At 38.2% G+C, this 27,369-nt stretch overlaps 3 protein-coding genes across 8 annotated transcripts in view; 1 reads left to right on the top strand and 2 right to left on the bottom strand.

Moving 5' to 3' along the window:
- Positions 1-2,231: 2,231 nt before the first annotated feature.
- LOC126761474 (FACT complex subunit spt16) lies at positions 2,232-7,043 on the bottom strand. 2 transcript variants are annotated; one of them, XM_050477661.1, is made up of 10 exons: positions 6,942-7,043; positions 6,686-6,869; positions 6,296-6,559; positions 5,934-6,233; positions 4,701-5,878; positions 3,766-4,632; positions 3,429-3,697; positions 3,225-3,372; positions 2,867-2,980; positions 2,232-2,645 (listed from the first exon to the last, which is right to left on the bottom strand). In XM_050477661.1, the coding sequence occupies exons 2-10, from the start codon at positions 6,752-6,754 to the stop codon at positions 2,480-2,482; spliced, it is 3,375 nt and encodes a 1,124-aa protein (XP_050333618.1). In that variant the 5' UTR covers positions 6,755-6,869; positions 6,942-7,043; the 3' UTR covers positions 2,232-2,479. The 2 variants fall into 2 exon arrangements, with proteins under 2 accessions (XP_050333618.1, XP_050333619.1); XM_050477662.1 differs by lacking the exon at positions 2,867-2,980.
- An 846-nt stretch (positions 7,044-7,889) lies between these two features.
- Positions 7,890-10,891, top strand: LOC126761479 (histone deacetylase HDAC1). Its single transcript, XM_050477669.1, has 5 exons — positions 7,890-8,069; positions 8,665-8,777; positions 8,838-9,769; positions 9,827-10,128; positions 10,194-10,891. Exons 1-5 carry the CDS (start codon positions 8,027-8,029, stop codon positions 10,256-10,258), a joined length of 1,455 nt encoding a protein of 484 aa, XP_050333626.1. The 5' UTR covers positions 7,890-8,026; the 3' UTR covers positions 10,259-10,891.
- A 3,713-nt stretch (positions 10,892-14,604) lies between these two features.
- The window catches only part of LOC126761473 (axotactin), a 171,061-nt gene continuing 158,296 nt past the window's right edge, over positions 14,605-27,369 (bottom strand). For 4 of the 5 annotated variants that reach the window (XM_050477658.1, XM_050477654.1, XM_050477656.1 and 1 more), the window contains exon 20: positions 14,605-15,487. In XM_050477658.1, the coding sequence (XP_050333615.1) occupies positions 14,939-15,487 (549 nt within the window). In that variant the 3' untranslated portion in view covers positions 14,605-14,938. Of the gene's footprint in view, positions 15,530-27,369 lie in introns of all 5 variants that reach the window. The other variant, XM_050477660.1, reaches the window with a different exon arrangement.

Raw genomic sequence — 27,369 nt, forward strand, 5'->3', positions numbered from 1 at the left:
GTAGGCCAAACTTGGTCCGAATTAAGAGTTTGGCTGTAGAGGAGCATCTCAAAGTAAATGATTTCCTGTCGATCCCATTAATTCAAAATCCCACAAATCAAATCCTTCCTGGCCGATAATTCTGGCTTGCGCCTTCTCACCGCGGTTCGACCACGACCATTTTTGCTTGACGTTGTCTACACTAACCTACTTTTCATCACCAATAACCACCCGCTTCAGAAATGGATCGATTTCGGTATGATTCAGAAGCGATTCGCAGATGGACATTGCGTCCATGAGATTTTTTTTTGTTAACTCGTGTGATACCCACACATTGGCTATTTTTGTTTCTAGCCTTATTGAATTGTTTCCGAAAGGTTTCATGTTGTTGTTGTTGTACCGGGTGTATAATCTCCGTTAGGATGAAGAGGATTAGATAAGTTGTCATCGACGTCATCCAACGGTAAGCCTAGAAAACGTGCTGTTTCGACGGGGTTGGACCAGATGTGTGGGGTTAGCAGGGCATGCAAAGAGGTGGTTGGTGTCATGAGGATACTCATTGCACGCTGGACATATGTTTGATATGTCAAGGTCTATTCTGGAGTAAGTAGGAGTTCAACCTGCTAAAGTAACCAGAACGAAGCTGCGCAAGCGTCGCTCTCGTTTCTTGCGGCAACTCGAGCTCTTCGTCTGCAATGGGTGGTGGTTTGACTCCAAGTACGGCATTCACTGAGAGGGAGTCGGAGAAGGTGTTAATGGCTCCACTATGAATAACGTTCAGTGCATGTCTGAAGTTAGTTTGGACCGAAGTCTGGTCGCCGTATTGTCTTATGTCGTCGACGTAGTTGATTCCTAGGAGGCAGTTCTGCTCCAAGCAGGTGACTGCAGGAATAATTTCTGCGAAAGCACCTCAGCCGAAACTGCTTGGAGAGGAATTCATTATGCTCTCTAACTGGGAGCATACGGGCCTATGCATGTGTTCTATGGGAGACATCAAAAGACATCCTGTCGAGTGCGGAGTGCAGTGTTCTGACATGATTGCAGCTTTCTCGCCTGCGTTTCACTGCATCTAAGCGACCATATTGGAGCGACGTAGTTAAAGACCGGCCGGCCTATTGACATGTATGTTGCCAACAACGTTTCTTTGTCCTTTCCCCATGTGCTGCCAACTAGCGACTTAAGGATTTTGTTGCGGCTCTGTACTTTGGCAATAATTGCAGTCGTGTGAGGAGTGAAGGAGCACAAGCTGTCTAAAGTCACCTCTAAAATCTTAGGGTTATTGACAGTCGGAATCTTAACGCCAACGACTGCAGTATTAAGATCAAGTCTATACTCCTTCGTCCAGTTTGTAAATATGGTCGTTGTGAATTTAGTGGGGGAGAGTGTTATGTTCCGTGCAGCGAGGAAGCGATAGCCGTTTACGTTTGAGCACACACCATCGATTTCATTGCCCGACGTCATTATCGCGAAATCATTAGCGTACGAGATGATAGAAATGTTAGCTAATGATTGCGGGAGTTTCGCGATGTAGAAGTTAAACATTAACGAGTAGAGGACACCACCCTGCGGAACCCCTTGTTAAATTTTCTCAGTTTTGAGTTTTTACCTCGAAGTAGTACGGATGATTGACGACCGCTCAGGTAGTTCATAGTCCAGCTCTTCAGTCCTGCAGGGAGCGTCGATTTTTCGGTGTCCTCAAGTAGCTATGTGTGATTGACTGCGTCAAAGGTTCCCTGTTTCCTGTTCAAAACACATAGTTTTGAAAAAAACGCATTTGATGTTTTACACTCAATTTGAGTATTCGTTTATATCTGCTACCAGCTACCTATTTTCAAACGTGGCAGAGCACCCGAGAACCCTTTGCTAATTATCGAAAACCTCGAAAGATATTTGTCGGATTTACTTAAAATTTCCAGAGAATATTTCTAAGATTTTACTTCAAGGAAATGCAAACAATTGTTTGAAAATTCTGGCTACCGCTAACACCATAAAGATATCAAGAAAGGAACATGGCTGATTTTGACATTATCGTATTCACATATTAACGTCAAATTGTTGGTCTTGAGCTAATGAAAGAACCTTATATTATTAAAGCGTAAACATACACATATTAATATTACAAATTTTTGATTTCACCCTGAAGATCAAATAGAATAAGCGAACGAAAATTATGTACATATATGACACATTATTTCGCTAGAACGCAGAACTAACGCTTTTATAACGAAAAGTAAAAATGAAAGAATACAAGATTTACAAATGGAATATTGTTTTATATTCAAACTTATTTTTAATGTTTATAAATTTCAATCTCTGTTAATAGCTAAATATACATTCTGCAATAAAACTGGCTGATTTTAGAGACAAACAAAACATACAAAATAATCGGACAGTAAACACTAAACAAACAGTGTATTACATGGTATTCATTCATTCTGTGGGACATTTTGGGCTATTTGTAATTGTATGTGTTACGCCGTTTTTGCGCTTGTGTGTGGGCTCAGTGACGCGATTTCTTCGATTTGTGGCCATGGTCTCGACTATCATCGCGCGACCGCTTGTGGCTGCTGCTATGATGACTGCCCTTATCTTTGCTCCTGTCCTTGTGCGACGACGATGAGGAATGATGCTTGTCACGACTGCGATCATGATGTTTATCCTTGGAGCTGTTTTAAGGCAATTAAAAAACAAAAAAAATTTATCAATGCTGTGTTAAAAAATAAACTGGCAGTGTTGGGTGTTTAATAAATTATGTAATTTTGGTGTTGTTAATCTTATAGATGTTTGAGAAAATCTTGCCAATTCGTAAAAAAGTAAGAAAATTTTAATTGGAAAAGAAATTTCAAGGTGTGTTTTGTTTAATTTGCATTTGTGGCGAATAACAAACCTATGCCCGCTCGAACTGGCATGCTTGGCAGATTTTGAATGTGATGAGTTTGAAGTGGAGGCAGTACTTTTACTCTTTTTACTTTGTCGAAGTTGCACTTCACGATCTCTGCGACTGCAGTAAAGTGATGTTAGCAAAATATAGAATTAAATATTTATAAGTACTTAAAAAATGCATGAACATGGATTAGCTGAACAATAAGACATCAGTTAAACGCAAAAATAATTCTATAATTTCAAATTAATTAATTTAATATTTAACTTGATGCTTTTTTGAGAATAATTGGCGCTGTAACAACCCGTCGAAATGACAGCATACATATTCGATTCTAGGCTTAGCCTACATTTCGATTACTCACCTGTGTTTTGAACTTTTCGAGTGTTTCTTTGAATCATAATGTTTGCCATTGGGTTTATCATCAGTATACTCCTGATTGCGGTCCTCCTCGGCAGCCTCACGCTCCAAATCCGACCAATCCTTACCCGACTCCTCATCAGAGCCAAGTTCTGCGAAACCAAGTTAATATTATTATATATTTTTTATTTGTAAATTTCTTTTTTACCTTCACTATCATCGCTCTCATCCTCAGATGCCTCTGAATATTCTGAATCATCTTCATCTGACTCTTCGTCAGATTCGATATCAGTAGGCTCATACGCCTCATCCTCTTCAGATTCCTCTTCCTCATTTTCATCTTCACTACCCGAATCGGCGTCTAAGAACGTCCAACCGCCTTGCTCGAAAAATCCCTCCGGATCATCGGTGATAGTTTTCATAATCTTTGCCCAATTCAAAGACTGGATACCTTCAGAGTAGCGGATATCACATGAACTGTGAACAAGATGCGATGTTTTAGAATTTGTACTCTTAGTGATATAATTACAATATTTAAAGCTTACTTCAACCACTCCTTCACGTGATCCAGCAAATTCATTGGAATAGCATTAACCATAGCAACCTTTCTCTGGTAATCTTTGAAAACGAAAATCATATCGAAATTTCGAAGATGAAACTGTACACGTTCGAAATGTACCAATTCGACATCATCGAGTGTTATAACGAATGGTGGCCACTCGGTCAGGTTCACCAAGCTGCCCGAAGTTGGCTGCAAAGTAACTGTACTGCGAAAAGGTGCACCAGGGAAACCCAATTCACGGAATGGCGTATCGAACTCAACCTGTTGTTTGGTCATAGACTCGACTTTCTCGCAGAAACTCTTGAATGCCGTTTTCAATTTATGTCGCAGTTCGCGCTCCGCCTGTTCGGCTGCTAAATCATCACGATCATGCATGTGCTGATGCTTGCCCAAATCGGTGGTGATCTCGCCAACCTCTGTATAGAATTGGACATCTACATGCTTCTTCTTGCCAAACATAATGGCGTGCTTAAGATGAAAATGCAACAAAATTATCATTTCACCATCACAGGGTTGGAAGAAAGCACTTTTAATGTTGTTATAGAGTATGTCAACTTTATCACCGCGCACAGAGACGTAGCGAAAGCCATTTGTGTGCGCCTCCAAACTACCAGTCATACGTTTGGTTACAATATTTGGACGTATGTATAGATCTTTCAGTTTAGGATTACCCTTATTCTGCGATAAAATCAATGTATCTTGCTTGACGAGATCTTCTTTTTCTCGTTCTTCGGCTTCGCGCGTCTTAAATCGTTTCTGAACTTCCTTAATCAGACGGAAGGTATTGTTTAGATTTGCTGATGGTGCTGTTACTTCGCCGTGTTCTTTTACGTTAGAAGAACGATAGGTGCTGATGAAGAAATAAATAAATTATTATCAATATTATAAAACCCAAATTGTTGAAACCTTATAACTTACACTTCCTTAAGGAATGTCGCCTCTGGTTGCGGGTATAGGCCGCCCTCATTGCGACCCATCGTTGCTCCCGGGTGAAAGAAATTGATACGTAGGTATGTGTACTCGCCCTCAACCGACTGAGAAATGTTCTTGATTGTGGAAATGTGGAAGGGAACTGGTATGCCAAAAATTGGCAGTATGACCGTTTCATACTTTTTGTCAACATATAATTTTAATTCCTTTATTTCAGGTTCTCGTGGCATTTGACTGACCGATTTATAAGAGACGGTGTTCTTTCGCACTTTCTCGACTTCTTTAGATTCTCCCTGCTTGGCCAAACGTTCTTTTGCTTTTTCATTCAGAAGTTGAGCTAACTCTTTTTGATGTTGCTTACGTTTTTCTTCCGTGTTAGTTTCCGTACGTAATTTATTTTCAAGTACAGCATTTCGTTTGCTTCGACCCAGTATCTCCGAGCCTTTGTCTTCCTTAACCTCTTCTTTCTCATCACCATCTTCCTCTTCGCTATCATCTTTAATAAAAATTCCAATATTTTTTATCTTCTTCTTCGATGGTGTCATTATATTAGCCGGTGCAGTGTCCCCTACCAGCACAGTATCGCCAACGAATAGAGCGTATGTTTTGCCTTCCTTCTCAGAGGCTTCTGTATTGGTGAGGTTAGCTATACCAACGTTCACATTGAACACCATATTTTTCCGCACTTCAGCATGACATTTTGGTCCTATAACTATTGAGTTCTCTCGAAACTCAATGCCCATAGCAAACCCAAAAGTTTTAGTAAAGTTGTCCTGTAATTTTGGCTTCTCTTTCTTTATATATTCCACTGTGGTATCATATATTTCATTCAACTTGGCGCCAGGTTTTAATAATTTTAAAATTTCCTCTTGCACATTAACAAGGAAATTGTAATTTTCTTGCATGGTATCGGTGGGGTTCACCAAAAAAGTGCGTGATATATTTGAGCAATAAAATTTGTAACGCGCGCCCAAGGAGCAAACAATAGCTCCAAAATGCAAGTAATTCTTGTCACTTAGTGCCGAAAATTTCAAACTGTAGGAGCCACCAGATTGTATGATGGGAGTATAACACATTTCTAATACTGAAGTGTCTACACCAGAAACGTATTTCTTGTCTGTAAGTGCTGATTCAACACCTTCCGAGAGTTTAGAATGTTTTATTTTCTGTAAAATTAAAAATTAGATTATAATGAATACAAATATATATGTTTATTTGTACCTTATCAGAGTCAATAATATCCATGATTTCGTCTTTCAAATATTTGTTAAATATATCGACAGATACAAGTGATGCTTTTCGAATATTATTAATTTCAGATTCGTCCTTTGTGCACATAATGTACGCTAATGGGGCACCAACATCTGTGTTTTCAAAGCTCTCACTCTTTAGGGCAGCTTTCCAAGAATCACAAAATTCACTAGAAGCTAGATCTTTTGCAAAAACTCCCAACGTTTTTCCTTTATTAGATGATTTCATCGCTTCTTTTAACTTATCGAAGTTATCCTTATCTTTGTTATTCTAAAGCAAAATATTATTGAAGCTTTACTTCGCATAAAAACTAGACTTTTAGATGATCTTACCCTATCGCGCAGCAATAGTTTAATATCAGGAACACCATCCTCCTTACAATTTTCAATCTGCTTAAGAAATTCTATCTTCTTTTTACTTGCCAGAAAATATACCGAGTCTTTAGTGAAAATTGATATAGTATCGGTAAGTTCATAGCCCAATAGCCATATCTCCAGCGCCCGCGACTTGGAGTAAACTATATCTTCATCAACTCCCACCACACACATGATGCAGTCCACTTTTTTCAATATATCATCATGTGCCAATGTTGGTTCCTGTTGTTAAAAATATATAATTTTTTAGTTAATAATTCGTATTTATATATATGTGTACATATATATATCAACACATATTTTTGTGCCAAATTCACATGGTTTCTATCTATAGCTCTATATACTAACCCGCCATTCCGAATATAATCTTTTAATTCGGCGCAAAAACGTGTCTTTGTCTAAAACGTAATTAGACATTTTGCAGCTGCTGATCCTTCAAGCCAGTCACTGTACCAGCACGTTTGTTTAATAGAAGAAATGAATGTAAAATAAATTGATGATAAACAAAAGTGGTGAAATACACTTTCGCGAACTGCAAGTAAATTCACAGATTATTGCTAACAATTATCTATATATATATTACTGATTTTAACACTATGCTCACTGCAAAAATGAAGCTAAAATGCCGGTAATTTTATGCAAAAATTCCTCCAGACAACTCGCGTCTGCCAAAAATTGTTGAAAGGAAAACAGCAGCGTGAATAGAAAATTCGCCGCGAATATAAGAGTTGCATGTAAGAGCACTGAAGTTTTAAATTCTACAATGTATGTACTAAAACTATCGGTGCACTTATAGAAGATATGATGTCCTATATTATTTTATACAGCTCTTTTCAGAAGATATGTAGTCAGAAAATTAAAACTTTTGCGTTACAGAGAAAAATTTTTCAATTTCTGACATTAAAATGCTCGTAATATTATTACTTTTGTTTCCTTTCTTTGCAACCCTGACAAATCAGTCGTATATGGTGGCGAATTCGATGTGTTTTGTGCGAATATGTGAATTCGCGCCAAATTACAAACATAAGTTGTTTTCGAAGGTGACAATTTCTATTGCCACACTGTTTTTCAAACTGTAATACCAATTATTTGAATATTGTTTAAGAATTGGCAGATGGATGAATTTGGAATAGCTTATAGGTGAATGGTTTCTATTAAAATTTGTCATTTAGGCAAACATCTTATGCTTGTTCTGTGTATGTGATTGGATAGGGATAATTAGGATCCATTATATAAACACTGTCCCAATTGACAATCAAATTCTTCTGACATGTTTTAAGCTTTGATTAATAAAGAATTACTACAGCTTATAGCATACCGACCTTACTTATATTAATAGGTACATATATATACTGTGTATAACATACCTTACATTGGAAAAATTCAACTTTTTTATTATTTTGAATAAATTGATGGTGTATGCTATCTTAAAATTGCTTATTGGTACCACTAGCCAAATACATCATAAATAGCCAATTTTTGACGAGTGGCAACGCTGGCGGTTGCTCTCTTCGCCGAGCATTTTGAGGTTTTCGCCGCATAAAGACGCGTTCGCTGTTTCTGTTGCAGTTATTCACTTAACGAAAAAGTTTCAGCAACGCGGTAATAAACAAAAAGGAAAAATTGTAGTAAATTTTATTAAATTATATTCATTAAGTGTGCGTGAGTTGTAGAATATTTGAAAATAAAATGCAGTCACACAGCAAAAAGAGGGTTTGCTATTACTACGACAGTAAGTAGCTAAGAAATACATACATATATGCATTTGTTTGCTTAAGATTAATAAAAGTTACACTTAAAAACTAATTGGATAACAAATTCAGCATTTAAACTTTTAGCGAATACATGTGAAATACAATTTATGTTTTTGTCAAAAAAGTATACAATAAATAAAGCAAATTATTTGCTTTGCGAAATTTTGTAAATCGGCGGTTTTATCTTGACTGTACCCTGGCGCTAATTTGGCAGCGAACTTTATGTAAAACGACCATACTTTCGCTGTACATACATATATGCGCTCTGCTGGCGACTGCACGTATTCTCCCAACATTAGCCGGTCGTTCTTTGTAATACTGCGGTCGATTTACAGATTGAAAAGTGTGCTCAGACATGTACTCGAGGACGTTCGTGTTATAGGTCAAAATTTACGAGGCAGTAATGTTTTTTTTTTGTATCTACATACATTCAAAAGTACTTAATATTACGGCTTGATTTTTAATTCAATTTGTTTCTAAAACATAGAATAAAACTGGAAGCAAACAAATGTGATAAAATTAGATGGCTATATATTTTGAAAATTATACTAATGCAATTTCTATATGTTTTAGGTGATATCGGGAACTATTATTATGGGCAGGGCCATCCAATGAAACCCCATCGCATACGCATGACCCACAATTTGCTTCTAAACTATGGCCTCTATCGTAAAATGGAAATTTATGTGAGTACTAAACATCAATTTATCTTTAAAATATTTTACAAATTACCATTTTTATTACAGCGACCGCATAAAGCAACAGCCGATGAAATGACGAAATTTCATTCAGATGAATACGTACGCTTTTTGCGTTCTATACGCCCCGACAACATGTCGGAATATAACAAACAAATGCAGCGATTCAATGTAGGCGAGGATTGTCCTGTATTTGATGGACTCTATGAGTTCTGCCAATTATCTGCAGGTGGATCGGTTGCTGCTGCAGTTAAGTTGAATAAACAAGCGTCAGAGATTTGTATTAACTGGGGCGGCGGTCTTCATCACGCCAAGAAATCTGAGGCTTCCGGCTTCTGCTATGTCAATGATATTGTGCTAGGTATTTTGGAACTTTTAAAATATCATCAACGCGTATTATACATTGATATCGATGTACATCATGGCGATGGTGTTGAGGAGGCCTTTTACACTACCGATCGCGTGATGACGGTGAGCTTCCATAAATACGGTGAATATTTTCCTGGCACTGGTGATTTGCGAGATATAGGTGCAGGTAAAGGCAAGTACTACGCAGTAAATATTCCACTGCGTGACGGCATGGATGACGAGGCGTACGAGTCGATATTTGTACCTATAATATCTAAGGTAATGGAAACCTTCCAACCGGCAGCTGTTGTACTACAGTGTGGAGCTGATTCCTTAACAGGTGACCGTCTTGGCTGTTTCAACTTGACTGTTAAGGGTCACGGAAAGTGTGTGGAATTTGTGAAAAAATATAATTTGCCTTTCCTCATGGTCGGAGGTGGAGGTTACACCATTCGTAATGTGTCAAGATGTTGGACGTATGAAACGTCAGTTGCACTCGGTGTAGAAATAGCTAACGAACTGCCGTACAATGATTATTTTGAATATTTCGGGCCTGATTTCAAATTGCATATTAGTCCCAGTAATATGACAAACCAAAATACATCAGAGTATTTAGAAAAAATCAAAAATAGGTAAATCGTATTTATTTATTTATTTTATGCATTTATTTTATAATGTATTGTGTTCAGGCTATTTGAAAATCTGCGTATGCTGCCGCATGCTCCTGGGGTACAAATCCAGAGCATACCAGAGGATGCAATAAATGATGAATCTGAAGATGAAGACAAAGTGAACAAAGATGAACGAATAACTCAGAGCGACAAAGATAAGCGCATTGACCCTGACAATGAGTTCTCAGATTCAGAAGATGAAGGAGAGGGAGGTCGTCGCGACAATCGTTCATATAAAGGCCAACGCAAACGGCCACGTCTTGAAAAGGATGGCAAAACAACAACAGAAAATTCCGACAATAAAGATGATAAGGATAAAAGTAATAGTGCATATTTATATTCACGCAAGGTCATTTTTATTAAATCAACTTGTTTTTTTTTGCAGTGGACACAAATGAAGGCGAGGATGCTCCTAAAGCTGAAGACTCGAAGAAAGAAAACAACATATGACGTGGCGGTCGCAATTGGTTATAGAAACCAATACAGCGGTCAACGAAATTTAAACCCAAGATCTTCTAACATCTTTAGCAACTTCTTCCATTTATCCTTACAATATGTGGCGGTAGTAATGTGTACGGTGTGGGAGAAATTCGTTGCTCAGGGATAGTGGAATTGAAAAAGATACGCTGCCGTCAAAAATTAATTTTAGTAACTTCATACTTCTAGTAAGTTAGTTAAGTTTATGCACTATTAAAACATCTTACATGCCGAAGTATTTTTATATGAGATACTTACGCCTGCGTTCAATGAGGAGAAGAGATTTATATTTAAATCTTTGTGACTAGATGACTTATTTTTGCTAGCTGCTTCAAAGTTGATAACAGTAATTTACGCTTTTTCCTAACGTAAATGTTTGTATTTATATGTCATTGCTGTGTGTACAAGTGGAATAACACACATATACCCGTTCTCCTGTCACATTAAACTAACATGAGTGTAAAGTATATACTTTTTTGTATAAAATATAAGAATGCGACGTAAAAAGAAAACAACTATGTAAGTAAGTCTGCATGTAACTTGAATTTTCTCAAGTCTAAAATCGTCAAAATAAACTGAGTGTTTTATAAGTGGATACAAACTATACTCATGACTTTTCATTTTATGGTTGACAATTTTTCGATTGCTGTTGTGCCACTTCCCTACTAATTCAGCAAATATTGTTTGGTGGCCCATAACTTTTGCAATCCCACAAATGCTGATCAACATTTAATGTGCCCACGAGGGAAAATCTGTTCGTTGCCATCCTGATAGGATGTTGGTAAAAATGCTCTTTCTTGCAAGCCCATCGGCTTTACAGTTTCCTACAATTCCGCTGTGGCCAAACACCCAGACAAGTTCTATAAGGAAGGAGCTTAAAGCTATAGCTAGTGAGGTCATGCACTCCTTGACAAGCTTTGAGGGCGCTGTTCTGCTTGAAAGACATAACAGTGGTCTGGTAGTCTGAAACAAGAGCTTATTGAGAGCTCCCGATAGAAGACTACCTACCCCTCTAACACTACCCTTGAGCTTCGATCCATCCGTGAGAAAACTCCTGCACGTAGGTGCATCACCGATGCCAGTGAGAGCCGCACCTTGAACACGTTCTAGCTGTTCAGAGCGCCATCTACCAGACAAAACGCCATAGAACAGTTTCGCAAAAACCAAAGCACAAATTCTGTGGAGAGACCCAATGCTTCCTAATACCTCCTATAAGACGTCTAATGTCTTCCTTACTTTTCCTCTACTTTGGACTTCTATGATAGCTTTCTATCAAAGTTGAAGGCTAAGTACTTGACCTTTTCGACAGGGTGAAGTCCTACTAGCTATCACTTTGAGAAACCCTTGTGTTAACGCGTAAACGGTGTCTGGAAACCTTTAACCATGAGAACAACTTCATCTGCATACGCTATCACCCGACAGCCTCAGCACTTGAGTTCTGTCAATAGGTAATTTACCACTAAGATTCAGAGTAAAGGAAACAGAATTCCATCTTACGGGTTGCTTCCATTGATCTTCCGTAGAGCACGCACACTGCTAAACTCCGTCATGACAGTTCTCTCGCAGAGAAGACAATATACATTTGAGATGCTTGAGGTTCGATTCGACCTCAAATCTTTCTAGGGCACTAAATATGGCTTAAGACAGCATATTTTTGAATGCTCCCTCAATGTCGAAAAATGTGCCCACGGCATATCCCTTAAGCATGAGGGTTCCTCCAATTAGGACACAACGGCAGAGCAGTGTCTACCAATTTGCTGTGGTGCATAAATGTTAAGCCCTAAATATTATATCTCTCGTTATACTGCCTACCGATCTCCAGGGTCTTCAACAAAAACGAGGATATGCTGATAGACCTGAATCTTTGGCATAGAGAGGGGCCAACCAGCTGCATGTTCGCCAAAGTTGCACATATATAATGCCATCAGACACCGGAAACCTGAATTGTTTGAATGAATTTGACGGCGCTCGTCCAGAAGATGTAAGATAGCTGTACCTTTCCCTGTTGAAAACTACTAAAAGTGCGATAATTAAAAAAATCTTCAAATTCAGTAAATTGTAAACCCGAGTTGGTACAAAAGGGCTGCATAGAAGCCGGTAACAAAATTAGACAATGGGCGTATAGCTTCCCACATTTGGGTGAAAACCTATACCACGTCAACTTCTCATATATCACAATTTGATATTCCATTGGATTATTTCACTTTACAGGGTCAATCAAGTACCAAAAATTATATCGGAATAAAAGTTTGTGCAAAGAGTGCTCTTAGAGCTGGTATCTTGCCTCAAAAAACGGTAGAAATCGGACGGTAAAGTTTGAAGTCAGCAAGTACAGAATATGTGGACCCAGGTACCTGGATAATATTTGACCGATTAGACCACGTTTAGTACGCAGTGCAGAAAATATGCAGCCGTACCTGAAAGTGTACACAAAGGCCGTGGAGAGTCCATTCGGCGACGTTCGCTGCAACTCGGACTGAAGTATGGAACGACTTGCTGCATTTTACGTAGAGATCTTAAATTGAAAGCGTACAAAATACAGCTTGTACAAGAACTGAAGCCGCTTGATCTTCCCAAGCGCCATCGCTTCGTTCTAGAGGCTCTTGAAAAGTTCCAAGAGCATTTTGTTCGGCGAAGAGGTCCATTTTTGGCTCAGTTGATAGGTAAATAAGCAAAATTGCCGCATTTGAGGCGAAGAGCAACCTGAAGAGATTCCATTTCATCAAAAACAACGTTTTGGTGTGGTTTGTGGACCGGTGGAACCGTATTTCATCAAAAATGACGTCGGTGTGAGCGTGAAATGGCGACCATTATTGCGCCATGATAGCCAACTATTTGATGCCTGAAATTGAAGCTCGCGATTTCGGCGACATTTGATTTTAACAAGACGAGGCCACTTCCCACACATCGCATCAATCAATGCATTTATTTAGCGAACAATTCGGTGCGCATATAATTTCATGTCTTGGGCCGGTCGATTGGCCACCAAGACCGTGTAATATTAGATCGTTTTTTCTAGTGGGGATATGTAAAGTCTAAAGTCTATGCGGACAATCCGGCTTCGATTCAGGCCTTGGAACAAAACGTCACGACTGTCACGCTCTAGTTACCAATCGAATGAAAATCAACGGATGGACCATCTGAGACGTAGCCGCGGTCAACATTTGAAAGAGATAAACCTCAGAAAATACATGCCAAAGAATGTTCTTTCGAATGATAATAAAAATTCCCCAATAAATTTGAAGTTTCTGTGTTTTTTCTTTATAAAAAGTAGGGAACCTTCAAATGTATTATCCTTTATAACATAGCTCCCATAATCTATATACACAAGGCGCATTCCAAAGTAAACAGGACTTAAAAAATGAAACTGAACAAATGGTTTTTTCGGCAAAATCAATTCATTTTATTCAAAATAGTTTCCTTCTGCTTCAATACAGCTTTTTCCACGGTCCAAAAGCATGTCGAAGGAGTATGGCCGCCAGTATGCCGGTGCAAGCCTTTTGAATGGCCTCTACGTCTGCATACCGCTTTCCTTTCATGGGCAAATGCATTTTTCCGAAAAGGAAGAAGTCGCACGATGGCATATGAGGTGAATACGGGGAGTGGTTAATGGTTAAAATGTGACTTTTGGTCAAATAATCGTCCTTTGAATGTTGGATTCTGAGCAAATTTTGGTCGTCAGTCAATTTGTGCGGAACAAACCGTGCACACACCTTTCCTAAGCCCAAATGTTCGGTCAAAATGCTATAAATCGATGTTTTGGAGATGTTCAAATCCATTTCCACAACTTTCAATGATGATTTCGGCAGATTTTTGATGAATTCCCGCACAGTTTCGATGGAATTTCCGGTGATCACGGATTTTGATTAGCCCACATGTTGATCGTCATTTATGTTCTCGCGACCGCTTTGAAAACGTTGATATCACTCGTGCACTCTGCTACGGGATAGGCAATCATCGCCATAAACTTGTTTCATCAATTGAAACGTTTCGGGAAAAGTTTTACCAATTTGAAAACAAAATTTAATGTTGGGTCTTTGTTCGAAGCTCATTTTCGCACCAATAACACAAACATACTGACACTTAAAACGCAATAACTTCACTTTCAGTCAGTGAAATGTCATGAAATTCTCACTGGACAATCGAAAAAGATAGCGGATTCTAACGTACCAGTCGACGTATAGATCAGTCCTGTTTACTTTGGAACACACCTTGTACGATTATTCTAACAGACAGAGTTATCTTCATAGACTTCAATATTTCTTAATTGAGTTTTTGGAATACTTACTCTTCGTATCATTAACAAAGTAAAAGCTGAACTTTTTAAAATTTTTTATTTTTTAATATTTCTCTTCAATTTTTACTTACTGCACTAATTAATAACACTACGTACAACAAATTTTTATACACTTTTAGGTAAATTAACAGTAATAACATTTTTAATACTCTAGAAAATAAGAACATCTTTGGTCACCGAATGTTACATAACGTCGATTAAGTACATACCTGAAACTGTCAGTTTACTTCCGAATATATTAAATATACACATATCTACATTTATAGTTTAGGACTAGTAGGTAAGGCTAACGTAACGCCGCACTCAGTTGCGTCTCAAAACAACTAATTTTGCTCAGTTCTCAAAACAGTCCAAGATTAGTCCAGCGATAAGACCGAAATGATGCTATTTCGATCTTTCGGCGGAAGATGAGGACCGCCCAAATAACTGATTGGATTCCAGAATTGTCGATGTGCGTCGTCTATGAAGGCGGGCTTAACTTGTAGACGCGGATTGGATTTTGTGCGGAAGGGCACCACTGGCACATTATCAATTTCCGTGGGAGCGGCAGCTGTTTCGTCATTGCCAGCAGGCAGCAGGGTACTTGGTGCAGCAGCACTATTGGGCGTCATTGCTGGTGTGGTCGGTGCTAGCATAGGACTCGCTTCATCATCGCCATCAAAACTACTTGTGGCACTTGGCTTATCATTCTCATGCGCTCCATTTTTCTTTTTGTTCTCCTTTGGCAAACTGAAACTCACAGATGGCAGTAAACGTTTCTTTGGCTTCGGAGTCTTAATGCTGTAGGGCGGCGTCGATTGTGCGCGTTCGTGGGGTAAGGCCTCCTTTGGTGGCGCGTCAGGACTGGAGATGCTTGGTAAGCTGTCGCTGTCTTCTGGTGTATTGCTGCGGTGCTCTTGCGGTATCTGGGGGGTGTCGTGGAAAGGGGGTATAGGAAATTAACGTTGCTTTTGAAATTGAATTTTGGATTTTTTGTTTTGTTTTGTATGAATGATAAATTTCGAATTTTACGGGAGTGCGTAAAGAAAAGTGTGAAAAAAGAGAAAATTAAAAAATTTATTAAATAATGAAAATGCACTAACACCAATATTGCCAACAACACAAAGCAGCGATATATTTATGTATGTAAAAATTAACGGAAAGGCTTTAGAAAATAAATGCTTACCTTTGAATGTTTTTGTAATATAACGGAATTAATAAGACATACTCAGAAATAATAAATATATATAAAGATTTGGAAGTATCTGCAAAAGTTAAAGAATTTAATTAGCTACTTGCCCTTGTCTGTATATACTAGGCATGATTATAAAAATTTGAACCGGACGGGTCCATTTAAACTGCGCGTGTAAACTGAATCGCTAACATTTTTTTCGTAGATTGATACAAACTTTCTTTTTATGTTCGAGCGAAGTTTGATCTCCATATGCAAAATTTTTTTGTGTTTGGAAGCTATTTTCAATGGGCCCATTGGGCTCCCGGTAGAAGCAACTCAGTAGATTTGATAAAATATCAAATTTTTTTTCATCTCAGTTGCCTAATGTCTCTTAAGTTAGAGCATAGAGAGCCGTAGAATATATCCCGTCTCATCCGGTTGAAGTCTGGGTATTCAAAGAGATAATGTTTCAGCGTCATTATCATTCTCCGCGGATGTTCTGCATTCCGCTGAACCCATTTTTCCAATGTTTTTATGGTAAGATCTCAAGAGTTGGTGCACTGTGTTTACTCCTACAACTACTACTACTTTCCTACTAAGTTCCCTAAAAGCTTTTTGGTCTATCCACCATCAGCACTACCCTAAAATATTTGTTTGGTATACCCTGTGTTACTAGTATTTCAAGACCTGAGGTGTTCCTAGGTTTCAAGACTGGAGCATACTCTTGTAGAACCCCCAGAGGTTATCTAGTGACTGATGCTCAGAGCATAAAACTATTGAGGGAACACTTTTCTAGCCTGCTGAATGGCAGTGAAAGCATAACGCCAGAAGAAGGCAAACTCGATTTCCCAATCGATGACGATGAAGCAGACGTAGCCCGACCATGAAAAAGTTCAACTAGCATTTACCTATCTGAAGAACAACAAAGCGGCGGGGGCCGATGGATTGCCGGCCGAGCTATTCGAATACGGCGGCGAAGAACTGATAAGGAGCATATATCAGCGTCTTTGTAGAATACAGTCGGATGAAAGCATGTCCGACGTTTGGAGTTTAAGTATACTCGGCCCAATCCACAAAAAGGGTGGTCCCACAATATGCTCCAACCAACCGTGGGATAAGCATCGCATATAAGTTCCTATCGAGCGTATTGTGGGAAAGATTAAAGTCCACCTTCAACAAACTGAGTGGACCTTATCAGTGTGGCTTTAGACCTGGAAAATGTACTATCGATCAGACTTTCACCATGCGCCAAATTTTGGTAAAGACCCGTGAGGAGAATTTCGTCACATACCACATATCGCTTTTGACAGCACGAAAGGCTTGTTAACTCATCTGCCTTTTTGTTTTCTTTTATTCCTAAATGAATAGGTAACCAAATGATATTAACCGAGCTATCCAAATTTTTGCATCCTATCTAATGAAGTGAGACTTGTATTGGCGCTCGGATATCCTTAATTGCCCGACAGTCACTGAAAGTTTGATGGACTTGCTTCCTACTTGACAACTTCTATTTGGATCAATTATTTGGGCTTGGAAATTCTGTGTTGTTATACTCTCGCAACAATGTTGCTAAGGAGAGTATTATAGTTTTGTTCACATAACGGTTGTTTGTAAGTCCTAAAACTAAAAGAGTCAGATATAGGGTTATATATATCAAAGTGATCAGGGTGACGAGTAGAGTTGAAATCCGGATGTCTGTCTGTCCGTCCGTTCGTCTGTCCGTCCGTCCGTGCAAGCTGTAACTTGAGTAAAAATTGAGATATCATGATGAAACTTGGTACACGTATTTCTTGGCTCCATAAGAAGGTTAAGTTCGAAGATGGGCAAAATCGGCCCACTGTCACGCCCACAAAATGGCGGAAACCGAAAACCTATAAAGTGTCATAACTAAGCCATAAATAAAGATATTAAAATGAAATTTGGCACAAAGGATCGCATTAGGGAGGGGCATATTTGGACGCATTTTTTTTGGAAAAGTGGGTGTGGCCCCGCCCCCTACTAAGTTTTTTGTACATATCTCGGAAACTACTATAGCTATGTCAACCAAACTCTACACAGTCGTTTTATTCAGGCATTTCCATATACAGTTCAAAAATCGAAGAAATCGGATAATAACCACGCCCACCTCCCATACAAAGGTTATGTTGAAAATCACTAAAAGTGCGTTAATCGACTAACAAAAAACGTCAGAAACACTAAATTTTACGGAAGAAATGGCAGAAGAAGCTGCACCCAGGCTTTTTTAAAAATTGAAAATGGGCGTGGCCTCGCCCACTTATGGACCAAAAACCATATCTCAGGAACTACTTCGCCGATTTCAATGAAATTCGGTATATAACATTTTCTTAACGCCCTAATGACATGTACGAAATGTGGGTGAAATCAGTTCACAACCACACCTTCTGCCAACGTAAATAAAACGGAACGGAATAAAACTTTACACAAATACGGTATTTGAAAAATATGTAAATGACGAATAATGAAATCTCGGTTATCACTTTATTTGCGAGAGTATAAAATGTTCGGACACCCGAACTTCTGTGTTACTTGTTTTAATTTGAAGTTACCTTCGCGTATGGATTACTACAGAAGAAACTCTCGCTCTTGTTCCTATTCCAATCTTTTATCCGCCGGTGAATGTGTAGATTTCGCCGTCGGATATGTCGATAGCAGAACAATTGATCCATTCTTCTCTACTGTGGAATGAAAACGTTGAGTTGAATTTTTCAAAGACCTACTTTTCTTGCTTACAATGCCAGTTTAGCCCGAGTTGCTTAACAAGGTCGAATATGATACCGTAACCTTAGTGGCGCCGAGTCTGGCTCCAATGGTCTTAAATCATGAGTCATGAACATTGCATCAAACTTCACTTGAATACGGATGAGCCGAATGAGCCGGATGATTGGAGCCTTTGCTGAAGTAGTTTTCATTGCAGACCCCTTGTCGTCATTTGTCGGAACTGTCGATATCGGACCACTATAGCATATAGTTGCCATACAAACTTAGCGATCGGTGGCATGAAAAGTAATTTTTATTTAATTCTATGTATGGAAGTTAACGATTTTTTTAACGGTGCACCGAATTCAACGTTTTTTCTTGTTTTCCCTTACTTGCGAAATTTTAATTATTCTTTGTGAAAATAAAGTGAATCTTCCACAAAGCAAACGTTTGAGGTGCATTCGAACGAAAGATAGTCGGGAGAATAGCAGTTGGCGCTGCGAAAAGACGCCATTTCACAGTCAATACAACAGAAGCGACATGGCTGCAGTCAACAATGCACTTGTTACTGCAACAAGAGACTTACACATTTACATACATATCATATATGTATGTATATCCATTATAAAAAATGGCGTTAATGCGGATGCCATTATGTCACTTGAGAATCACACAGCCTTTGCCTTTTGAAGGTCAGCTCACTTTTCCTCAGCTGCACGTTTCTTTCATTTCCAAAGACTTATAGTACAGTTACAAGGCCACCGTTTCAAATATTGTTTGTTTCTGATGGTTGCTGTTTTAACAGTTAAATGCTTGGTGACATTTTTCCGCTACACATGCTATATACTTGTATGTAAAACAATCAAGGCAACAATTTCAAGTACCATGAACAAAGATTTCAAGTGTTTCATCACACATATGTATGTATACATGTTCATACAATTGCGATTACATATATTCATACCCATTTGCAATGGTAAAAGTACTTGCTATAAGTATACTTATGTACTATTGTTTACCATAGTATTGTATATGCCTCAAAATTAACGGGTATAATACCTGTTAAGCTACTGGAATTTCGTAACCGAAATTTAACTGGTTTGAAAATAACTGGTTTATACGATGAAACCGAATTGGTAAGACCAATCATCCAATTTTAATTATTTATAGCAATATTATACTCGTATAAGTTTATCAGGACAAATTTTGAATTTTTTGGAGTTATGTTTCACTAATATTATGAAATATGTCCACAATTGATAAGAGAAGTACCTTGAGAGACGATGTGAAAATCAAGAGAACCCAGCCTATGTTAAGGTTTGCGCAGTTGTACCGGCTTTTAAGGTAAAATTTTCGCCTCAGCCTAAAGAAAAAGCTACTCATACATGTATTAGGCACTGCTTAGACCGATCTGGTGGTATGTAATTCAAACCTGAAATAGCTGAGCTGATTCTAGCTTTAAAGTTATTAAAGCTTTTCAAAATAAACTTCTTTGTCCTATAGTGGTAGCACCTTTTTATGTTAGAGATGGTGTCTTACATCGAGATAAATACCCCTTGTAAAAGAAACTATAGAAGAGTTTAGCCGTCATTACCTCTATCGCTTGGAGAACCAAGTAACGTGCTTGCCATCCAACTACTGGATAATGGTCAACAATTTAGGTGAAAAAGAGATTTCATGCATAGAACTCCCTTTTCGATTTAATAGCTCTCACCTTCATTTTTGTACAAATATTTTTCATTGTACTTCAACATCATTGTTTTTGTCGGTATATTGTGTTATTATCGTTTTAATAATAAGACGGACTTTAAATAAAACTGAAGACATTATTATGCAAAACAAGAAAAAACGTTAACTTCGGCTGCACCGAAGCAAATATACCCTTCACAGGTGCATTTCTTTTAGTAACTATGTGTCCAGTTTGTATGGAAGCTATATGCTATAGTAATCCGATCTGAACAATTTTTTCGGAGATTATATTATTACCTTAAGCAGTAATCCATGTCAAATTTCGTGAAGATATCACGTCAAATGCAAAAGTTTTCCATACAAGCCCTTGATTCCGATCGTTCGGTTTGTATGGCAGCTATATGCTATAGTGAGCCGATCTGAACAATTTCTTCGGAGATTACATTGTTGCCTTAAAAAATAATCTATACCAAATTCCGTGAAGATATATCGTCAAATGTGAAAGTTTTTCATACAAAAACTTGATTCCGATCGTTCAGTTTATATGGCAGCTATGTGTTATAGTGATCCGATATCGGCAGTTCTGACAAATGAGCAGCTTTTTGAAGAGAAAATGACGTTTGCAAAATTTCAAAAAAACTGAGGGACTAGTTCGTGTATATACAGACGAACAGACAGACAGACGGACATGGCTAAATCGGCTCAGCTCAACATACTGATCATTTATATATATACTTTATAGGGTCTTCGACGCTTTCTTCAGGGTGTTACAAACTTCGTTACAAACTTAATATACCCTGTTCAGGATATAAAAAGTACAGTAAGCTGGGTCCGCTTACAGCGTATGATGTGTTCCATCAAAGCGAAACAGTGCTAAACGAGACTATTTCAACATGTAAGTAATGGGGTACAGAGGGGGGTAGAAAATCGGTTAGATGTCGATTATAATTATTATATTTCAAAAATATAATTCCATTAAAAAATTATTAAAATATACTTATAAAAACAAATGTAATTCTAAGTCAGATCATTTAGTCTATTTTGGGTTTCCAATTTTCTGCCTTTTGTCAAGAAGACATCTACAAGTACATATGTTAATGTAGTTAAGTTTTTGATAAGTGGGTAAAGCCTCTATAGAAACCCGTCGTGCTTTTAAACAGCTGTCAAAATTTTGATCTTTTTCATCAAATCGGACCATAATTTCAGTTATAAAGGTCAAACACCTTTTCACAAACAACATCGAAAGTTGTGTTTCCTCTTTTTTGAAATCACTACTGTCATAATTTTTGTTATCTTCTTGCTTGAGCTCATCATTAAAAATATTAATTTCTTGAACTACATATGTATATCTTCGACGTCTTCTACATTTATCCTATCTAAACCGGTTTGCTTTGATAATATCACTGTTTCTTACATTATTTCACCCATATCGACAAAGCGCTCAATGGCTTCGCTCTTACGTAAATGTGGCCAAATGTTCTCTCACAATCCGTTAAAAGACTTTTCTGTTATCTTATTCCAAGAGAGGTTTATATATTCTACAGCGTTCGGTTTGCCGATCTGAACATGTTCTTCTGATATTAAATTATTTCTATAAACAATAATTCATACCAAATTTTGTAAAGATATATCGTCAAATGAGGAAGTTTCCCATACAAGAACTTGATTCCGATCGTTCAGTTTGTATTGCAGCTATATGCTATATTTAACCGATCTGAACAATTCCTTCGGAGATTACATTGTTGCCTTAGAAAATAACCTATACCAAATTTCGTGAATATATCTTGTCAAATGTGAAAGTTTTTCATACAAGGACTTGATTACGATCATTTCTTCGGAAATTATAATATATTGTTGCCTTAGAAAATAACCTGGGCCAACTTTTGTGGAGATACATTGTCAAAGTAAGTTTTCCATGCAAGCATTTGATTTCGATCGTTCAGTTTATATGGCAGCTATATGTTATAGTGGTCCGATATCGGCAGTTCCGACGAATGAGCAGCTTCTTGAAGAGAAAATGACGTTTGCAAAATTTCAGAAGGATATCTTAAAAACTGAGGGACTAGTTCGTATATATACAGACAGACAGACGGACAGACGGACATGGCTAAATCAACTCAGCTCAACATACTGATCATTTATATATATACTTTATAGGGTCTCCGACGCTTCCTTCGTGGTGTTACAAACTTCGTGACAAACTTAATATACCCTGTTCAGGGTATAACAACCTTTGTTTGGGCTTGTGCGAGTCAAACCTGATCTGATTTGTTATATTATGTATATGGGGATAAAGGAGACTACTACACTGACCTCATTATTGTCGGAAAACGATGCCATCTTAATTCATTAAGATATATTAGAAATTGACTGATGTAAATGAGGGCGCATAAAAGTTATCAAATATTTTAATGGTGCTTTTATTTTATTCTTTAATCTTAATAAATGTTTGATTTGTAATGAAAGATTAAATTGGAATATAAAACCTTGTCATATGAGAGTGGGTGTGGTTTTCCAACCGTATTTGATTCATATTCACATAAATCTTAAATTGTATACCGATTCATATGTTTCGCCTTATACGCAGTCTGGTTATCAATTCATATCGACATCCTTTCTAGGTGTAGGAAAACGGAATCAATTATTTTTGCATTAAATTTAAGATTTTATTTATCATAGTTAGAATTATCCAATTTATTTGAAATATGTATCCTTTTGTTTGATAACTTGTTGAAATTTTGAAGATAATATACATACGAGTACATACGTATCATAATGCCACTTAGGAAACCTCAAACCTGTTGAGGTTATATGGCATGCCATGCAAATTGAACGAGCGAAATGAAGTGCTTATATGGAAACAAATTAGTGACATAGTGTCAAGCTGTCATGTTATTTCTGTTCTGTATTGTTTAGCATTTCATCATGGAAGCACTTACGCCTCACTCAACTTATGGTCAATATAATCGGCCTACTGAGCGTACTATTCGCAACATCATCACCCATCTTGAGTCCCAGCATTCTTTATTAGATAATATTCGATCGAATAGACTACGCCCAGCACGCAGTGAAGAAAATATAGCAGCCGTATCTGAGAGTGTACACGAAGATCAAGGAGAGTCGATTCGGCGCCTTCCGCAGCAACTCGGACTGACATATGGAACGACTTGACGTATTTTATGTCGAGATTTTAAATTGAAGGCCTGAATGATTTCAACAAGACGGCGCATAATATTTATTGAGAGAACACTTCAGTGATCAGATCACGTTTTGGGCCGGTGGATTGTCCACCTGGATAGTGTGATATAACACGGTTAGATTTTTTCCTGTTGAGATATGTAAAGCCTAAAGTCTGTGCGGACAATCACGCTTCGATTCAGGCCTTCGAGAAAAACATGACGCGGGTCATTCGCCATTTACCAGTCGAAATGCTCGAGCAACTCATCGAAAATTGGAGTCAACGGATGGACCATCTGAGACGTAGCCGCAGCCAACATTTGCAAGAGATAATCTTCAAAAAATAAATGCCAAATAATGTTCTTTCGAGTGTTAATCAACATTGCCCATTAAAGTAAAGTTTATGTGTTTCTTTGAAAAAGTGGGAAACTTCGAAATGGATTATTCTTTATCTTCTCGAAATTTGGCATGGATTATTTACCAAGACAACGCTACAATCTTCTAAGAAACTTTTCAGATCGAATCAATATAGTATATATGTAGCTGTCATACAAGCTGACCGATCAAAATCAAGATCTTGTAATGAATCCCTGGTATTTGTTGTTGGAAGCCAAGCGGAGCCAAGTGAACTATGTCGTGAGCACTTTTTTCAATACTTGATTGAAAGTTACAGTAAGGCTTAAACAAGGTCTTTATTCCAACATTTACCATGACATACGTACATAAGTCCACGCACATTAATATATATGAGTTTGTAGGTGTCAACTTGTGGCAGTCGCAGAGAGTGTAATAAAACAATAAAATAATGTTTTCCAGAAATAAATAATGTTAATAGCCATTAAAACAAAAACTTTTGCCGCTGAAATATTTAGAGGGATTTTGGAAATTTTTTAATGGTCCCGTTGAAGGGGCAAGAAGCAAGTAGGGAATCTGTTTATTTATGTGTGTGTTTTATGAGTATTTATGATTTTGGCACTGACGGAGTAAATTCGCAAACAAAAATGATAATACAATAGCAAAAGTTCTGCAATGCACTTATATATAATAAGTGTAAATGTGTTTGTGTGTGTGTTTGGCTGTGAAGCCCAGGCAACCAACTTTGTTGGTCAATTATTTGCAAAAAGTTAAAGTGGTGCTAGTTAAATTTCCGCTGCTGTGACCTTTAAAACTTTGCGCATCCACAAGCACGTGGTGCAAGCAATGTTGCAGTGTTTCATTTGGAAATGCATGTAATTAAGTTTAAGTTGCCAAACAACGTTTTTGATTTACTTCTTTTACAGTTACGATAAAATGCAGTGTCTGTAGTTTTTCCCCTTTCTTATTCAATTTTACATTTTTGGGAGCCAGGGAAACGACTCAGAATACGTGTTGACAAGGAAGCATTTGTTGGTGGCGCCGTTACTGACAGCAGTTACAACAAAAGAAGTGTTTGTGTGTGTACACATTTGGATGTGTGTGTGCGCGCTTACAGTCACACAGTTGCTGTGGCATGTTGCATGCTACTTATGGTAGAAATTCGTCACACTTGCGACCGAGCAAATAATGAAAACCAACTCACAACAAATTTCTGTTTATTTAAACATAGCATGTACATACTCCTACACAGTTATGTACTTACGGGCATACATATATAATATATTAAATATACATGCAAAACACTTCAGATCAACGATGTGGTTACAGTGTCTAGGTTAACGAAAATACTTTAAATTGAATAATTGGATAGTGAGCATAATAAAAGGAGGAAGGATGGTTGGATGGACACTACTTGGCGCCAATTGGAGATTCCAAGTGTAGTCAGGTCTATCTGCACCTAGTCTTTACAACGGAGTGGAGGTCTTCCTCTTCCTCTGCTTTTCCCGGCGGGTACTGCATCGAATACTTTCAGAGTTGGAGTGTTTTCATCCATTCGGACGACATGGCCTAGCCAGTGTAGGCGCTGTCGTTGGTGTTAATACTGGTTCTAAGATTAGACGAAATTATCTACGACTTCGAAGTTATGACTGTCAACTGTGACGTGCGAGCCAAATCGCGAATGCGACGGCTGTTTGTTTCATGAAAGCAGATATTTCGCCTTGCCATCGTTCACTACCAGACCCATTTGATCCGCTTCTTTGTCCAACCTGGAGAAAGCAGAACTAATAGCGCGGTTGTTAGGGCCAATGATATCGATTCCATCGGCGCACGTCAGCAGTTGTACACTGTTCTAGAATATTGTACCTTCTTTATTCAGCTCTGTAGCTCGAATTCCAGATTTTCAGTAGATTGAAAAAGTCGCACGATAGGAAGTCGCCTTGTTTGGAACCTCGTTTGATATCGAACGGCTCGGAGAGGTCCTTCCCGTTCCTGACGGAACTTTTGGTATTGCTCAACGTCAGTTTACACAGCCGTATTAGTTTTGCGGGGATATCAAATTCGTCGCGGCATAAAGGCAGCTTCTTTTCGTACTGTCAAAGGCAGCTTTGAAATCGACGAAAATGTGGTGTGTGTCCAATCTCTTTTCACGGATCTTTTCCAAGATTTTCGAGGCCTAAAGCCACACTGATAAGGTCCAATCAGACAGAACCTTATATGTGATGTTGAGGAGTCTTGTCCCACAGTAGTTGGCGCAGATTAGAAGGTCTCCCTTTCTGTGGATTGAGCAGAGCACAGTTAAATTCCAATCGTTGGGGTTGCTTTCGCCCGACCATATTCTACAAAGAAGCTGATGTATGCTCCTCAGTTCTTCGCCGCTATATATGAATAGCTTGGCGGGCAATCCCTCAGCCTCGCCGCTTTGTTGTTGTTCATGCGGATAATTGCTATTCGAATTTTTTCATAGAAGGGCAATGAAACGTCCACTCCAGCGTCATCGATTCCACCTCCTCGCATTATGCTTTCACTACCATTTTGCAGGCTGGAAAAGTGTTCCTTCCATAACTACTATCCAAATATGGTTGGGTATAAAAACAAGTTCGATGTATGAATTTTATATCACTTAACGTAAAAAAACCGCACACAGCGAAATCCAGCTGCTGTATCGCAACAAAAGCTATCCATTTCTGAAGAGGTTGGTTATTGGTGATGAGAAGCGGGTCACTTACGACAACGTCAAGGGAAAGCGGTGGAGGTCGAACTACGATGAGCCGGCGCAAGCTTGCCAGCCAGGCTTGACTGTCAGAAATATTTTGCTGTGGGCTTGGTAGGATGGGCTGGGAATTAACTGCACTGACAACGAAACTCTTAATTCGAACCTACCCTGTCAAGAAGAATAATAAATCGACCAAAAGTGGACAGCGGTAGTCAATAGCAGAGGAATTGCGCGTACCTTCTGATCAAAATTTTTTTGAAATATTGATTGTTTGGTACAATCCTTTTTATGTTCGTGTGGTACTCAATTTATCATAATCATATCATAAACGGGAGTATTTCAGTGGCACAAAGTATTCAGTGAAGGTTGTGAAGTCATCAAAAGCATGGATAATGGAAGAAGTTCGTCAATCTCTGTTTAAGACGTTAATTTCGAAAAAGTTAAAGAAACAGTAAAGGAGAGTTTTCAATCCCCGTGTTGGAATGAGAGGAATAGAAGCGGATATCAACATATCTTATGGCCATTTAGGTAAATGTTTTGGGTGTGAAGGGCATCAATGATGACACATTCTAGCATGATTTCGACAGACTTTATGGCTAAACACAAAACGAGAGTCATCACTCAGCGACCGAAACTGAAAAATCCGCCTTGAGGAATGAGCAAGCTGAGGAGATCCCAGCCGAGGCTTATACCAAAATTAAGGTTTATGCGGTATTGAACTTTTTGGAATGCGATAATAAAGAATTCTATTAAATTAAATCATACTGTGATTTTCTAAATTAAGAAGAACAAGTAAGGAAGGGCTAAGTTCGGGTGACACCGAACATTTTATACTCTCGCATGATAAAGTGTTAATAATTTACATATTTCTTTATTTTGCTGTAAAATTAATTAGATTAGATCGATTTGTGTACTTCGAGTATTGAATTGTATTTTCATTTCCTAATGTATATGTATATTATACAGAGAAGGCATCAGAT

Source organism: Bactrocera neohumeralis, chromosome 6 (genome assembly GCF_024586455.1).
Source record: "Bactrocera neohumeralis isolate Rockhampton chromosome 6, APGP_CSIRO_Bneo_wtdbg2-racon-allhic-juicebox.fasta_v2, whole genome shotgun sequence".
NCBI classification, from domain to species: domain Eukaryota; kingdom Metazoa; phylum Arthropoda; class Insecta; order Diptera; family Tephritidae; genus Bactrocera; species Bactrocera neohumeralis.

Coding starts and splice junctions, on each gene's coding strand:
- LOC126761474 (XM_050477661.1), bottom strand. CDS start 6,754: ATGTCTAATTACGTTTTAGACAAAGACACGTTTTTGCGCCGAATTAAA. Junction 6,234..6,295: donor AACTATTGCTGCGCGATAGG/GTAAGATCATCT, acceptor ATTTTGCTTTAG/AATAACAAAGATAAGGATAA. Junction 4,633..4,700: donor GCGACATTCCTTAAGGAAGT/GTAAGTTATAAG, acceptor TTTCTTCATCAG/CACCTATCGTTCTTCTAACG.
- LOC126761479 (XM_050477669.1), top strand. CDS start 8,027: ATGCAGTCACACAGCAAAAAGAGGGTTTGCTATTACTACGACA. Junction 8,070..8,664: donor GGTTTGCTATTACTACGACA/GTAAGTAGCTAA, acceptor TATATGTTTTAG/GTGATATCGGGAACTATTAT. Junction 10,129..10,193: donor TAAAGATGATAAGGATAAAA/GTAATAGTGCAT, acceptor TTTTTTTTGCAG/TGGACACAAATGAAGGCGAG.